Source organism: Salmo salar, chromosome ssa29 (genome assembly GCF_905237065.1).
Source record: "Salmo salar chromosome ssa29, Ssal_v3.1, whole genome shotgun sequence".
NCBI classification, from domain to species: domain Eukaryota; kingdom Metazoa; phylum Chordata; class Actinopteri; order Salmoniformes; family Salmonidae; genus Salmo; species Salmo salar.
Window position 1 is genome coordinate 18,553,342 of NC_059470.1, and position 17,271 is coordinate 18,570,612.

The 17,271-nt window shown below is 44.1% G+C and overlaps 1 protein-coding gene across 3 annotated transcripts in view; it reads right to left on the minus strand.

The window, feature by feature from the left end:
• The window catches only part of LOC106590284 (TGF-beta receptor type-1), a 59,220-nt gene that overhangs the window by 16,165 nt on the left and 25,784 nt on the right, over positions 1-17,271 (minus strand). For 2 of the 3 annotated variants that reach the window (XM_014181129.2, XM_014181127.2), the window contains exons 2-3: positions 12,869-13,117; positions 328-573 (exon numbers count right to left, since the gene is read on the minus strand). In XM_014181129.2, the coding sequence (XP_014036604.1) occupies positions 328-573; positions 12,869-13,117 (495 nt within the window). The remainder of the gene's footprint in view (positions 1-327; positions 574-12,868; positions 13,118-17,271) is intronic. The other variant, XM_014181128.2, reaches the window with a different exon arrangement.

A 17,271-nucleotide genomic window follows, 5' to 3' on the forward strand; every position in this document is an offset into this window, starting at 1 on the left:
AGTGTATCTCTATGCACTGTTCTGTAACTACACACACACTCAAGTTATTCACACAGGCACACACTCACACCTAGACGCATGCTGGTAAGCTCGCGCCCTGAACAGTCGCACGCTCATTCAATTGCACACACACAGTCAAACAAAGAAGCAACGCGAGTAGCCACGTCGGAGCAGATAAGGTACACACCAAAAGGATCTATTAATACTAAAAACAAAACAAATACAGAAAAAAAATCTATTAAATAATATAACGAAACATGAGCGGTTCTGCATGAGCAGAGACCCCCCCAACACAGTCACACACACACACCCTCACCCCATGGCTACCTAACCCACCAGAGCCGGAGCCAGAGGTGGTCATGTCGTAGATGAGGTCTTGGAGGGTGGAGCCCACGTTGAGGAAGGGGTGATTCATGGAGGGGTCCTCCTCGTTGGGCACGCGGTGGTGGACGCCTGCACGGCTGTGGCAGATGTAGAAGACCAGCATCAGCACGAAGCACAGCACGCACACAGGCCCCGCGATGACTGCCGCCAGCGCCACAGGCCCCAGGGGCACCGGCTTCACAGTCGGCACTACGGGGAGGAAGGAAGAGAAGGGGTTAAAAGAGGAGCTAGATACAGGTGCTTTTCTTTTGACTGTGTTGGGTTTGGTTTTAGGCCCATCTCTGGTTGGACGTAGAGGAAAAGATGTCCACGGGCACATAAATTCACTGTTTTTTTAATAATGAGAATTTTGTTCACAATAAATAGGAGTTTGTTAATTCACTTTGGTAACTATCAACATTCTTTACAATTGTTCCATCTAAATGAGTAACTATTTAAAAAAGGTCCAGTACAGTAAAAAACGTGATTTTTGTGTTTCACACACACGTTTGGGGTTGCTTAGAAATGTCCTTGTTTTTGAAAAAGCTAATTTTTTTGCCCATTAGAATAACATCAGATTGATCAGAAATACAGTGCAGACATTGTTAATGTTGTAAATGACTATTGTAGCTGGAAACGGCTTATTTTTAATGGAATATCTACCTAAGCGTACAGAGGCCCATTATCAGCAAGCATCACTCCTGTGTTCCAATGACACATTGTCTTAGCTAATCCAAGATCATTTTAAAAGGCTAATTGATCATTTGAAAACCCTTTTGCAATTATGTTATTACAGCTGAAAACTGTTGTCCTGATTAAAGAAGCAATAAAACTGGCCTTCTTTAGACTAGTTGAGTATATGGAGCATCAGAGTTTGTGGGTTCGATTACAGGCTCAAAATGGCTAGAAACAAAGAATTTTCTTCTGAAACACAGTCTATTCTTGTTCTGAGAAATGAAGGCTATTCCATGCGTGAAATTGCCAAGAAACTGAAGATCTGGTACAACGCTGTGTACTACTCCCTTCACAGAACAGCGCATACTGGCTCTAACCAGAATAGAAAGAGGAATGGGAGGCCCTGATGCACAACTGAGCATGAGGACAACTACATTTGTGTGTCTAGCTTGAGAAAGACGCCTCACAACTCCTCAACTGGCAGCTTCATTAAATAGTACCCGCAAAACACCAGTCTCAACAGTGAAGAGGAGACTTCAGGATGCTGGCCTTCTAGGCAGAGTTGCAAAGAAAAAGCCATATCTCAGACTGGCCAATAAAAAGAAAAGCTTAAGATGGGCAAATTAACAGACACCGGACAGACTCTACAACTCTACCTAGAAGGCCAAAATCCCGGAGTCGCCTCTTCCCTGTTGACGTTGAGACTGGTGTTTTGCGAGTACTATTTAATGAAGCTGCCAGTTGAGGACTTGTGAGGTGTCTGTTTCTCAAACTAGACACTAATGTACTTGTTCTCTTGCTTAGTTGTGCACCGGGGCCTCCCACTCCTCTTTCTGTGAAGGGAGTAGTACACAGCGGATATCGGTATCGGCCAAAAATGTTCTGTGCATCACTAATTTGTTTATTCTTAACCACTTTAATTGCAAAATAATAACAGTATGGTACTTAAATTGTTAAAAACGTCTGAATTGGACCTAAGACAATTTCAAACCAGCTGTGTGTGAAAAGGGGTCCAGGATAGAGTGGGCGAATGGGCCTTTTGGTTGACATGAAGTGAGCCTCATGTTGGGTAAAATAATGGGTGTACATCCAAGTGCTGGATTATACATATGGATAATCCTATAAATACATTAAAAACAGAATACCCACACACCAGTGTTCCCCAACAACCTTTTCAAAAACGTCTGACCATTACAGTCTTGGCTCTTTGGTCCTTGTCTTCGAAAGGCATCAAATATATGAAAGCGATGACCGAAGGAATAGCATGGCTCGTCATATGCCCGTGTCACCAATGTCTTCACCAAGTCACTGGTTAATACGCTTTCATACGTCGACACAGTACGTACAGTATAGTCACATGCCTATAGGATGAATCACTGGGGCTCAAGGCTCTAGTTGTATCAATAGTGATGGAAGAGAAGCTGTTCTGACCTGAAGGCCACAGTAAAATGTTGTTTTGACCACAAGAGTGTATCTGAAAAGCTCCTACTGTGTTGGCCACTCAATCTCCTCTCTAATAGTTAGAAAACCAGCAAAAAATAAATAAATAAAAAGGGGCAGAAAGTGATCCTGCAATGACACACTATGAGCGGCTAATTTTGTAAACATCACAGGGAAAGCTAGGAAAATAATCAAACGAAAAGGGTCAAGTGTGGGGTGCGCTGAAGTTGTGCATTAAAGTCCTGGAGCAGTGCGTTCTCTGGTCCAAGGCTTTCGGCCAACACTTAAAAGGGCAGAGGTGGGCTTACTTTGTACGGCAACAGAGAATTGTTGAAGTTTGTAGAAAAATCGACCTTTTGCCAAAAACAGGGCCACTGGACTGCGTGGGCAACCATCTGTTGCATATAAATGTTTTAATTCCTATACAGAAAGCTATGCCAGAATTAAATGCTTAGTGTAGCAAGACGGGTATAGGTTAACCTAGGTCAATCCTTTAAACACAGGGTTTTGGGTTGTTAAAGTCCTCTCCTCTACCTACATGGCAATCTCAGAGTTATTTCTGTCCTAATTCTATGATTTCTGTGCACAGAGGGCAGTCGTAATGATGTGTTTTATAACTGATGGGTAAGGCTATTTAGGATTGGCAAGGTAACAACATAATTAGGACTGAGGATTGTGTGTGTGTGTGGTGTGTGTGATGACGTTCAGAGATTGGGTGATTCATTCAATTGTACAGACAGACCGAGAAATCTGACGACTGTCGATAGGTACTTGGAACAGCTTCCTGTGCTTTCTCTTGCTAGAGCAAGAGACGTCCCTGCTGTGTACCGAACGTGTACCAATGACCCTGCCGTTTCTACTTCGCAATGTTTGTCAGTGGCAAAGAACTTGACTTTGAGCCAATCAGAGAGCACAAACCTCCACATGGGGGAGTAAAAAGAAGTGGAAAAAGAGGGCACTTCCCCTGATGTAATCCACCCCCTTTTCATTAGAATGGTTCTAACTAAAACAATAAAGATGCAAAATACAAGTCTTATATACTGCTCAAAAAAATAAAGGGAACACTTAAACAACACAATGTAACTCCAAGTCAATCACACTTCTGTGAAATCAAACTGTCCACTTAGGAAGCAACACTGATTGACAATAAATTTCACATGCTGTTGTGCAAATGGAATAGACAACAGGTGGAAATTATAGGCAATTAGCAAGACACCCCCAATAAAGGAGTGGTTCTGCAGGTGGAGACCACAGACCACTTCTCAGTTCCTATGCTTCCTGGCTGATGTTTTGGTCACTTTTGAATGCTGGCGGTGCTTTCACTCTAGTGGTAGCACGAGACGGAGTCTACAACCCACACAAGTGGCTCAGGTAGTGCAGCTCATCCAGGATGGCACATCAATGCGAGCTATGGCAAGAATGTTTGCTGTGTCTGTCTGCGTTGTGTCCAGAGCATGGAGGCGCTACCAGGAGACAGGCCAGTACATCAGGAGACGTGGAGGAGGCCGTAGGAGGGCAACAACCCAGCAGCAGGACCGCTACCTCCGCCTTTGTGCAAGGAGGAGCAGGAGGAGCACTGCCAGAGCCCTGCAAAATGACCTCCAGCAGGCCACAAATGTGCATGTGTCTGCTCAAACGGTCAGAAACAGACTCCATGAGGGTGGTATGAGGGCCCGACGTCCACAGGTGGGGGTTGTGCTTACAGCCCAACACCGTGCAGGACGTTTGGCACTTGCCAGAGAACACCAAGATTGGCAAATTCACCACTGACGCCCTGTGCTCTTCACAGATGAAAGCAGGTTCACACTGAGCACGTGACAGAGTCTGGAGACGCCGTGGAGAACGTTCTGCTGCCTGCAACATCCTTCAGCATGACCGGTTTGGCGGTGGGTAAGTCATGGTGTGGGGTGGCATTTTAGGGGGGGGGGCCGCACAGCCCTCCATGTGCTCGCCAGAGGTAGCCTGACTGCCATTAGGTACCGAGATGAGTTCCTCAGACCCCTTGTGAGACCATATGCTGGTGCGGTTGGCCCTGGGTTCCTCCTAATGCAAGACCTCATGTGGCTGGAGTGTGTCAGCAGTTCCTGCAAGAGGAAGGCATTGATGCTATGGACTGGCCCGCCCGTTCCCCAGACCTGAATCCAATTGAGCACATCATGTCTCGCTCCATCCACCAACGCCACGTTGCACCACAGACTGTCCAGGAGTCTTTCAAATACATCGTTACAGTTGATGGTTAGCTAGGTACTGAATTTTTACCATATTAGCATAGATGTAACAGTTAAAACCAGACATGTTATCAAGAACAAGATAAAGTTAGCTGAAACGAGCCACCTACGATTCCCCACATGGCAGCTTTTAGTCATTGTTGCTAGCTATCTGACCATCCAAAATCACAACACACAGACTTCTGCCACATTGAAGCGTGTGCATCATTTTCCTTATTACTAACCTGTAATAAAAATTATAGAAGATATCCATTTGTTAAACTATCCTTTAGTGAAGGGAGAATGTCCACAAGTATTATGGCTGCTGTTCACAAGGTCTGCAAACCAGGTCTGCAAACCAAACCTGTCCGTGAGGTGTTGTCACAGTAGTTTGTAAATATCATTTGTAAACAAAGTTTGAAAGTTAATCTAGAAAAGGCTGATGCTAACAAATTAGCAACAACATCCACCTTGAAGTTGATAGCAGCTGCTGCGGCCGCCGTTGCCATTGTCACACTACTACAACACAAGCTAGCTACCGTTACTTGCATTAGTGTGGGAAAACTACCGCTTACTGATTATTTTCTCTTGCGCTCTCTTCTTCAAAGTTTTATGGAAGACAACAACCTATTAGGTGTATTGCCGCCTCCTGTATTAGCTGCTTATCAGCCTCCTATTCTGTAATATGAATTCATTAGCTCTTGCGCTCTCAGTAGTGAGGTGTCTTGTCACTTAAAAAAAGTCACACCCATTGTAAGTCAAAATGTGATAGTGGAATGAACCTGTCGCTCAAAAAATCTGCTTTTATACAGTTGAATGGCAGAGGCCTTCTGTCCAGCTTCTGAAGGCCTAGCCAAAGGCTGGCTGAGCTAGCTAGATTTTTCTACCCAGAGACCAAAGAATATCTAGCAACAAAATTAGCGCAGCTTGCTAGTTAGCTTACATTTGCGACAACAGGGACAAGCCAAATAAGCTACAGCCACCTTGTGGACTGGAATATTTAAACCATGGATGCAAACTGTAAATAATTGCGCCAGAGGGGATGCCTGCCATTTTACGGGCTCCTAACCAATTGCTCTATTTTGAGTTTTTGCACATTTTTTGTAACTTATTTTGTACATAATGTTTCTGCTACCGTCTCTTATGACCAAAACAAGCTCCTGGATATCAGAACAGCGATTATCCATCTTGAACTGGACAAAGATGTTTTTTTCTTTTTTTAAAACAAAGGATTTACTGCTGCTTCAGGGCCAGGCCCAAATTCCCATCATTCACTTGAAGAGCAGAGGGCAATACAGTGGGTGATACATAGACCGCAGATTCGGGTGCCATCTACCATCCATCCTACTGGCTAACGTGCAATCACTAGAGAATAAACTGGATGAGCTCCGTTCTAGACTATCCTACCAACGAGACATTAAAAACCGTAAGATCTTATGTTTCACCGAGTCGTGGCTGAACGACGCCATGGGTAATATACAGTTGGCTGAGTTTTCCATGCATCGGCCCGAAAGAACAGCTACCACCGGTAAGCCGAGGGGTGGTGGTCTGTGTCTATTTGTCAATAACAGCTGGTGCACGATCTCTAATATTAAGTTAATCAAGGTTTTGCCGATGTACGAGTACCTCATGATAAGCTGTAGACCCCACTATCTATATTATTCGTAGTGCTCTATTTACCACCACCATCCGATGCTGGCAACGAGCTATTTAAGGCCATAAGCATGCAAGAAAAGGGTCTTCCAGAAGCGGCACTCCCAGCATGTTATATATGTGCAACCAGAGGAGAAGTGTAAGTGTAATCACTGACATTTTCAACCTCTCCCTACATACATGTTTCAAGCAGACCACCATAGTCCCTGTGACCAAGAACACCAAGGTATCCTGCCTAAATGACTACCACCCCATAGCACTCACTTCTGTAGCCATGAAGTGCTTTGAAAGGCTGGTCATGGCTCACATCAACACCATTGTCTCGGAAACCCTAGACCCACTCCAATTTGCATACCATCCCAACAGATGAAGCAAGCTCAATTGTACTCCACATTGCCCTTTCCCACTTGGATAAAAGGAACACTTGTGAGAGATAAGGCTGGGCAGTATACCGTATTTTAATGATATACTGGTATTGATGCAGGGACTGGTTTGGGTTTTTACTTTACCTTCTATACCAGTATTTGAATGTTTGGTTTGTTAAATGTGATACGCCATGTGTAATGTCAATTTTTATAGTTTACTTCGCTACTTGAGTCATCTCTCTGCTCTTTCTCTCTGTGCCACCTTCCACACAGACCTAGCCACGCCTCCGTCACTCAAGGAGAAGATTTGACGTTCCTCAACCGCAAGACACATGGTTCAGTCTGCATGGTCAATGCAGCACATGCAACAATGTTGATGACAACAATGCTGTTTTCACTTTGCTTCTTAATATGTTATTTAACCTTTTAACTCGGCAAGTCAGTTAAGAACAAATTCTTATTTACAATGACGGCCTAGGAAAAGTGGGTTAACTGCCTTGTTCAGGGGCAGAACGACATATGTTTACCTTGGGGGCAGTATTGACACGGCTGGATAAAAAACATACCCGATTTAATCTGGTTACCACTCCTACCCAGTAACTAGAATATGCATATACTTATTACATATGGATAGAAAACACCCTAAAGTTTCTCAAACTGTTTGAATGGTGTCTGAGTATAACAGAACTCAAATGGCAGGTCAAAACCTGAGAGATTCCTTTACAGGAAGTGGCCTGTCTGACCATTTCTTGAACTTCTTTTCCATCTCTATCTTTTACTAAGGATCTCTGCTCTAACGTGACACTTCCCACGTCTTCCATAGGAGCTCACAGCCCGGGAAAAAAACAGAATGTCGTCATTCCAGCCCCAGGCTGAAACACATTATCGCCTTTCTCAAGTGGCCGATCAAGGGACTCTGGGCTTATGCGCGTGACCCGACCGCCCCCGCCTTTGTGATTTTTTCCTCTGTTTGCCGAAAAGGAGATTCCCTGTCGGAATATTATTGCTTTTCTACGAGAAAAATGGCGTAAAAATTGATTTTAAACAGCGGTTGACATGCTTCGAAGTACGGTAATGGAATATTTAGAATTTTATTGTCACGAATTGCGCCATGCGCGCGACACTTCTTTACCATTTCGGATAGTGTCTGGAACGCACGAACAAAACGCCGGTATTCGGATATAACGATGGATTATTTTGGACCAAACCAACATTTGTTATTGAAGTAGCAGACCTGGGAGTGCATTCTGACGAAGACAACAAAAGGTAATCAAACTTTTATAATAGTAAATATGATTATGGTGAGTGCTAAACTTGCCGGGTGTCTAAATAGCGAGCCCGTGATGCCTGGGCTATGTACTCAGAATATTGCAAAATGTGCTTTCGCCGAAAAGCTATTTTAAAATCGGACATAGCGATTGCATAAAGGAGTTCTGTATCTATAATTCTTAAAATAATTATGTATTTTGTCAACGTTTATCGTGAGTAATTTAGTAAATTCACCGGAAGTGTTCGATGGGTATGCTAGTTCTGAACATCACATGCTAATGTAAAAAGCTGGTTTTTGATATAAATATGAATTTGATTGAACAAAACATGCATGTATTGTATAACATAATGTCCTAGGAGTGTCATCTGATGAAGATCAAGGTTAGTGCTGCATTTAGCTGTGTTTTGGGTATTTGTGATGCATGCTAGTTGCTTGGAAATGGCTGTGTGTTTTTTTTGTGTCTATGTACTCTCCTAACATAATCTAATGTTTTGCTTTCGCTGTAAAGCCTTTCGGAAATCGGACAACGTGGTTAGATTCAGGAGAAGTGTATCTATAAAATGGTGTAAAATAGTCCTATGTTTGAGAACTTTGAATTATGACATTTTGTGGTTTTAAATTTGGCGCTCTGATTTGTCACTGGCTGTTGAATAGTGTGGGATGATTTCGTCCCACCTCCCCTAGAGAGGTTAATCCCCTCCTGTACTCCCTGTTCACCCACAACTGCATGGCCAGGCACGACTCCAACACCATCGTTAAGTTTGCCACAACGGTGGTAGGCCTGATCACCGACAACGATGAGACCGCCTATAGGGAGGTGGTCAACAACCTGGCAGTGTGGTGCCTGGACAACAACCTCTCCCTCAACGTGAGCAAAACAATGGAGATGATCGTGGACAATAGGAAAAGGAGGTGCCGAGCACGCCCCCATTCACATCGACAGGGCTGTAGTGGAGGGGATTGATCGCTTTAAGTTCCTTGGTGTCCAAACACCGCAAGACATTCTTGAAGAGGGCACGACATCGACTATTCCCCCTCAGGAGACTGAAAAGCTTTGGTATAGTCCCCAGATCCTCAAAAAGTTATATCGCTGCACCATTGATAGCATCCTGACTGGTTGCATCACCGCCTGGTACGTTAACTGCTCTGCATCCAACCATTAGGGCGCTAGAGGGTAGTGCTTACGGCCCAGTATATCACTGGGGCCAAGCTTCCTGCCATCCAGGACCTCTAACAGGCGGTGTCAAAGGAAAGCTCTAAAAATTGTCAAGGACTCCAGCAACCCAAGTCATAGACTGTTCTCTCTGCTACTGCATGGCAATCAGTACAGGAGCACCAAGTCTGGATTCAAAGGGCTCCTTAATAGCTTCTACCCCCAAGCCACAAGACTGCTAAACAATTGATAAAATGGCTACCCGGACTACTTGCATCGACTCTTCGCACCCCACCATACCCCTGTCTGCACATTATGCCCTGAATCTATTCTACCACGCCCAGAAATCTGCTCCTTTTATTCGCTGTCCCCAACGCACTAGACGACCAGTTTTGATAGCCTTTAGCCGTACCCTCATCCTACTCCTCTGTTCCTCGGGTGATGTGGAGGTTAACCCAGGCCCTGCGTGTCCCCAGGTACTCTAATTTGTTGACTTCTGTAATTGAAAAAGCCATGGTTTCATACATGTTAACATTAGAAGCCTCATCCCTAAGTTTGTTTTACTCACTGCTTTAGCACACTACGCCAACCCTGATGTCCTTGCCGTGTCTGAATCCTGGCTTAGGAAGGCCATCAATTCTGAGATTTCCATACCCAACTACAACATTTTCCATCAAGATAGAACTGCCAAAGGGGGAGGAGTTGCAATCTACTGCAGAGACAGCTTGCAAAGTTCTGTCATACGTTCCAGGTCTATGCCCAACAGTTTGAGCGTCTAATGTTAAAAAGTAATCTCTCCAGAAAGAAGTCTCACTGTTGCCGCCTGATACAGACCCCCCTCAAGCTCACAGCTGTGCCCTGTGTGAATTGATTGCCCCTCATCTATCTTCAGAGTTCGTCGACCTAAACTGGGATATGCTTAACCTGTCTGGGCTAGGGGGCAGTATTTTCACGGCCAGATAAAAAAACGTACCCGATTTAAACTGGTTACTACTCTTGCCCAGAAACGAGAATATGCATAGTATTAGTAGATTTGGATAGAAAACACTCTAAAGTTTCCAAAACTGTTTGAATGGTGTCTGAGTATAACAGAACTCATATGGCAGGAAAAAACCTGAGAAAATTCCAAGCAGGAAGTGGCCTGTCTGAAAATTTGTAGCCGAAACTACAGTATCTCTGGGGTTACGTTGCACTTTCTAAGGCTTCCATTGGCTCTCTAAAGCCTTCAGAAAGCGGATTGAGGCGTCTCCTGTCTCTGGGCAGAGTATGGTAGCCCAGTTTCTCAGTGGTCTGCCTGGTGACTAAGAGATTGGATATGCGCGTTCACAAGACCACGCTGTTTTTTCTTTTCCTCTTTGAATGAATACACTATTGTCCGGTTGGATTATTATCTCTATTTTACGAGAAAAATACCAGAAAAATTGATTTTAAACAGCATGACATGCTTCTAAGTACAGTAATGGAACATTTTGACATTTTTTTGTCACGAAATGCGCTCACGCGTTACCCTTTGGATAGTGACCTGAACGCACGAACAAAACAGTATTGGACATAACTATGGATTATTTGGAACAAAAACAACATTTCTTGTGGAAGTAGCAGTCCTGGGAGTGCATTCTGACGAAGATCAGCAAAGGTAATACAATTTTTCTAGTACTAAGTTTAGCGTGCCCCGAAGTTGGCGGGTGTCAAAATAGCTAGCCGTGATGGCTGAGCTATGTACTCAGAATATTGCAAAATGTGCTTTCGCCGAAAAGCTATTTTAAAATCTGACATAGCGATTGCATAAAGGAGTTCTATATCTATAATTCTTAAAATAATTGTTATGTATTTTGTCAACGTTTATGATGAGTAACTTAGTAAATTCACCGGAAGTTTTCGGTGGGGATACATTTTCTGAACATCACACGCCAATTTAAAAAGCTGTTTTTTTTTATATAAATATGAACTTGAACAAAACATGCATGTATTGTATAACATAATGTCTTAGGAGTGTCATCTGATGAAGATCATCAATTCAACAGCCAGTGACACTGGTTGAAAACAGCAGAGGTGTATTTGGAGGGCAAGTTGGTCAGGATAATATCTATGAGGGTGCCCATGTTTACAGATTTAGGGTTGTACCTGGTTGGTTCCTTTGGCGATTTGTGTGAGATTAAGGGCATCTAGCTTAGAATGTAGGACTGCCGGGGTGTTAACCTCTATGGGCTAGGTGGCACGTCACCGTCCCACTCTATTCAACAGCCAGTGGAACAGCGTGGCACGAAATACAAAAACCTCAAATGCAATAATTTAAATTTTTCAAACATACGACTATTTTGTGATGTTCAGAACTAGCAACTAGCATACCCACCGAAAACTACCGGTGAATTTACTAAATTACTCACGATTAACGTTCACAAAATACATAATTATTTTAAGAATTATAGATACAGAACTCCTTTATGCAATCGCGGTGTCAGATTTTAAAATAGCTTTTCGGCGAAAGCACATTTTGCAATATTCTGAGTAGATAGCCCGGCCATCACGGCTAGCAAATTTGACACCCACCAAGTTTGGCCCTCACCAAACTCAGATTTACTATAAGAAAAATTGGATTACCTTTGCTGTTCTTCGTCAGAATGCACTCCCAGGACTTCTACTTCAACAACAAATGTTGTTTTGGTTCCAAATAATCCATAGTTATATTGAAATAGCTCCGTTTTGTTCGTGCGTTCAGGTCACAAGCCGAAGGGTGACACGCGAGCGCATTTCGTGACAAAAAAATTCAAAATATTCCATTACCGTACTTCGAAGCATGTCAAACGCTGTTTAAAATCAATTTTTATACTATTTTTCTCGTAAAATAACGATAATATTCCAACCGGGCGACGTTGTATTCTTTCAAAGACTGAAAGAACAAAATGGAGAATTCACATGAACGCGCATCTCCAGTGTCACTGTCCCCAGGCAGGCCAGTAACAAACAGAGCTGCTGTACTTAGCCCAGAGACAGCAGACATCTCATTACACTGTCTGGCACCTTCTGAGAGCCAATGGAAGCCTTAGAAAATGTCACGTTACAGCACAGATGCTGTATTTTTGATAGAGAGGCTACAGAAGGACAATAAATTGTCAGACAGGGCACTTCCTGTATGGAATCTTCTCAGGTTTTGGCCTGCCATATGAGTTCTGTTATACTCACAGACACCATTCAAACAGTTTTAGAAACTTTAGAGTGTTTTCTATCCAAATCTACTAATTATATGCATATTCTTTTTTCTGGGCAGGAGTAGTAACCAGATTAAATCGGGTACGTCTTTTATCTGGCCGTGCAAATACTGCCCCGTAGCCCCAACAGGTTAATACTAGAGAAATGTGAAGTTTGAAATGAAATAGTTTGCTAATATGGGTGATCGTTACGGGACAGTTGATGGCAACAACCATCAAACTAGTAGTAATAGAACTTTAAAAGGATTATAAAAACAATGGTGCATATTAACGTTAGAAACTTAATGTTCTAGTTATTGTTTTCACAACAATTTGGGCAACTTATCTCGATGTGGATTTTTTTTGCCATATCGCCCAGCTCTACTTTGCGGTCCAGATTTGAATTTCAGGACCCTAGATAGTACTCCACAGTAGAGTAGAACGGTCCATGTATAAATAACCCTGAGGCCTACAGTCTAGCCCTTATAAATGCAAAGGCTTGGGTTCTTCGTTTACTGTGTGCATTTATGAGACACCCACAGACGACACAGGACCTGGGAAGACGCTGAGGTCGGGGTTCTTGTTGCACCAGTCGGTGGCGCAGCACATGGGGTAGATGCCAGTGTCGTCCTTGGTGGAGGGCGCACAGATGAAGGGGCGGTCACGTGGGATCAGCTCGTTCTCTGGGACACACATGCTGCTCTCGGCGGTGATGCTGCTGCCAGACTTCCTGACGGACACGAAGCAAACTCCTTCCGTGGAGCACGTGGAGTTGAGACATCGCTGGCAGTAACACTGCAAGGCTATAAGAGGGTGGGAGGAGAGAAAGGAGAGGGAGGGAACAGAGATTCAGGTAGAAAGAAAGAGTGGGAGGGAACATGAGGACAAAGGAGAGATTAACACCACTGATTTTCTTCCCCACAAAAGGAACTGAACAGAGTGCATGTTACAATACAAGAGCGCAATTTCACAGTGTGTGTGTGTGTAGCAGTTACCATAAATGCAACAAATAAGTAGTTAGTGCAGCACAGAAAAACCTCAATGCGGTCTGCTACACTAATCAAAAACAAGTCAACAGTTCAAAACAACGCTAGCCCACTCTGAGGTGATGTGATCCACCTCACCACCCGCGTTCTCACTTCCCCTTAGTCAGCTTCCTTCCTGCTCAGCACGTTTGCAGCCAGAACACTTGCAGATGAAACGTGAGACGTCATCAAGAGCGAGCGTGCCAGACTTTCACCTTCTCACAACAACAACCCCAAGAGCTTTGTGCTGGTTAAGACCTACAGATTTACTATGAACCTAGCTGGGTCAGTTTAAGTTGCTTCCCCCGCTCCATTTCTCTATCCAGGCTACCTCTTCCCTCACTATGGTTACACTTCTTTCTCTATTTATTCTCTTCCTCTTCTCCTTTTCCATCTCTATTATTACACTTCTTTCTCCCTCTACGCCAAAGGTTCAGTCTAATGGTATGGTTGTGTTGCTAAGGCTGAGTGAGTATTACTTGGAGCAGGATGGAGCAGCCTAGGCCTATCACTCTGACTGAGACCTGTAGCAGTTCCAACTTCAAAATGAGACTTTGGGAATTCAAATCTGTTTTCACTTTGCAGCCCTCATTTATACCTGTCGATACAGACAAATTGCTCTTTAAACTCAGCACGGAGGCCTGTCAGTTCAAAGCTTTCTAGCCACTTGAGGGATTCAGATAGATGCTGAACCAGGTCAGACATACAGACAGACAGCATGCATGGCCAGTCTAAACCGTCAGACCACTACTAGACATTGGGGGATAAATTATTTACTGAACAGATAGTCATTACGCGAGGTGCCTTCCTACGCTTACAAGGCTGGTTGGTGGTGGTGGCGGCTCCAAAGGCAGGTCTGGGGGTAGGGTATCTATAGCTGACTAGGCTACTTCTGTGTGGCTTTTGGCCCCTAGCTCCCCAATAAACACACGCTCGCTATGGCACCTGGCTCACACACACACACACACACACACACACACACACACACACACACACACACACACACACACACACACACACACACACACACCCCCCACCTGGGAGTCAAACATCAAGGCAGGCAGACGCCAAGCCCTAACCTCTGTTTAGGTGTGTGTAATGACAACCGAGTGTGAGGAAAGGCTACTCAGGCAGAGGGGGAAGAAGGGGGGACAGAAAGGGCAACTAAAAAAGGACAACTTGAGAGAGTGAGTGAAAAAGAGAGCGCTAGAAACAAAGTAGAAGAGAGACAAAGAAGGCGTGCGCGACCTAAATTATTTTTTGAATAACCTAGAGGAGTGAGTCTGTCCCTCCCATAACCCTGGTGCCTGCCCTTCAGTTTCCTCTAAACAACTAGTCACTCAAAACCCAGACAACTATTATGGCAGCGGAGCATATCTCAAGTGTCTAGACGGTCTCCATACCTCTACCTTAACAATACTGCTTGGCCTCAGGGGGAGGAGGTGGATGGTGTGACTGTCTGTGTGTCTTTGGAAGGTTGCCACGTGTACGGCCCGTTGTCATGACAAAGACACCTCAACTCTAGAGCACATTAGACATGAAAAGCTTCCAAGAATGAGAAATGGTGCTGTAATGTCAAAACAGCACTGATCTTCTTTTTTTTATTTTTTATGTTTACATTTATTTTACTAGGCAAGTCAGTTAAGAACAAATTCTTATTTTCAATGACAGCCTAGGAACAGTGGGTTAACTGCCAGTTCAGGGGCAGAATGACAGATTTTTACCTTGTCGGCTCGGTGATTCGAACATGCAACCTTTCGGTTACTAGTCCAACACCAACCACTAGGCGACCCTGCCGCCCCATCTGAACCAACGTGGCATGCAAAATTATTATGGTGGAAATCTAGGTTTCAATCATTTCGCCCATCAGTGACCATTGAGGAGAAGAGAAACCTAGGGAAGAAATTAAACGATTTTGAGACAAGTCTGTCATGTTTCAGTGTCTGCCGGCACAGCTGGAATGGCGTGGCAGACCAAGAGAGAAAGTGAGAGACAGACAGTCAGGGTTGGGACCACAAGAAGCTGCTGAGGGAGGACAGCTCATAATGGCTGAAATGGAGTGAATGGAACAGTATCAAACACATTTGATTTATTCAGTTCCAGCCATTACTATGAGCCCGTCCTCCCCATTTAAGGGGCCCTCAGCCACCCATGGTTGGGACAAGTTGTCTCGGTCACAGTCTGGTCCTATTTTGGATGTGGAGAGTGCGACTCACTGCCTGCTTGGCATGGGAAAATTAATCAGACAGACACGCACGCAGCGACTAGACTAAATAAACACGTCTGTGAATTGGACAATACTTTTCCAGTGTCTCATCTGATCTCAGACCAGTATAGGAGTGAATCTAGGGGTAGTGGCAGACACTCTCATCCAGAGTGAATTACAGTCAATGCATTCAACTAAGTTCAGTAGGTGAGAAAACAAAAGTAGCTGTTCAGTATGAAAGCTGTCATAATCACGCAGTGGTTTCCATCAACAGGTGAAAGCAGAATTCTAATATGATCCACCCATCTGGTTCACCCACTGCACTGTTACCTCATCCCATCTTTTCATATCAGTTAGTTATCAAAGGAGAGAGAACATGAGGGGAGAAAGTCTCTTTAGGCTGCTGAGCATCCCTTTATACATGGGAACATTTAATTCCTTTGTAGTTGGGAGGTAATTGGGCAGTGGACACTGAGGCTGGCACACAGGGGGCATGAGTAAGGCAGGATGAGTCTGATTAGATCTGTGGTTTCCCTCAGCAGAGAGAGAGACAGCGATAAAAAATAAAAAATAAAAATGTTTAAAAAAAAGGAGGTAGGGAGAAGGACAGAAAGAGCGAGAGAAGATGGGCCTAGATAGCGAAAGATGAGAGCCGTTGCCAGGAGAGCAGAGCAGTTGTCCAACAGCCGGCGGATTCAATCTGCTCCCCTTTCCATCATTCCTCAGATATGACAACAGCAGACACACACACACACACACGTAAATGGCAGGCATAAGGAATTCATCCGTCGATAGCACAGAAAGCAACTAATTTAACCAGGGAACAGGGGAGGAGTAGCTGGCACTGAAGAAGCAGGTAATTTATTTAGTCTGTGGCAAAGCACCATTTGTTAGGTGTCATAAAATGTATAGGGGGGGAAAAAAAACAAAATGTCCTTTCTCGCTTTCTCCAACCCCCTGATGTTTGCTCTACATCAAGTAAACAAAGTCTACCCGGTATAACAGCTTGACAAAATAGGCACGATTGGAATTATTTACTAATTTAGGGGAGCGGACCTGGAGGACAGACAGAGCGTAAACAAATCTCTCACAGTGATCTAACAACTCGACAAATACACCCAAACACCAAGGCATACAAACTGTTCCATGCCTACCTCCAATCCCAATTTGGCCATGGTTATATATATATATATATATATAAAATGTTTTTAAATCACACACACACACACACACACACACACACCTAGAAAAGTGGCGTAGAAGCAGTCCCAGTCATATTAAAAATAAACACCCAGAGGGGGCAGGATCGGGGTACTAAGGGCAAGGACCACATACAGAGCCTTCAGAAAGTATTCACACCCCTTGACTTTTTCCACAGTTAGAGTTTTAATCAATGGCAGTGATAGGAGAAAACTGAGGATGGATCAACATTGTAGTTACTCCACAATACTAACCTAAAATGGGAGAGTGAAAAGATGGAAGCCTGTACAGAATACAAATATTCCAAAACATGCATCTGGTTTTTCATGGTTCGGGCTCTTAAAGCTACAGCATACAATGACATTCTAGACGATTCTGTGCTTCCAACTTTGTGGAAGGCCCTTTCCTGTTTCAGCATGACAATGCCCCCCGTGCACAAAGCGAAGTCCATACAGAAACGGTTTGTCGAGATCGGTGTGGAAGAACTTGACTGACCTGCATAGAACCCTGACCTCAACCCCATCTA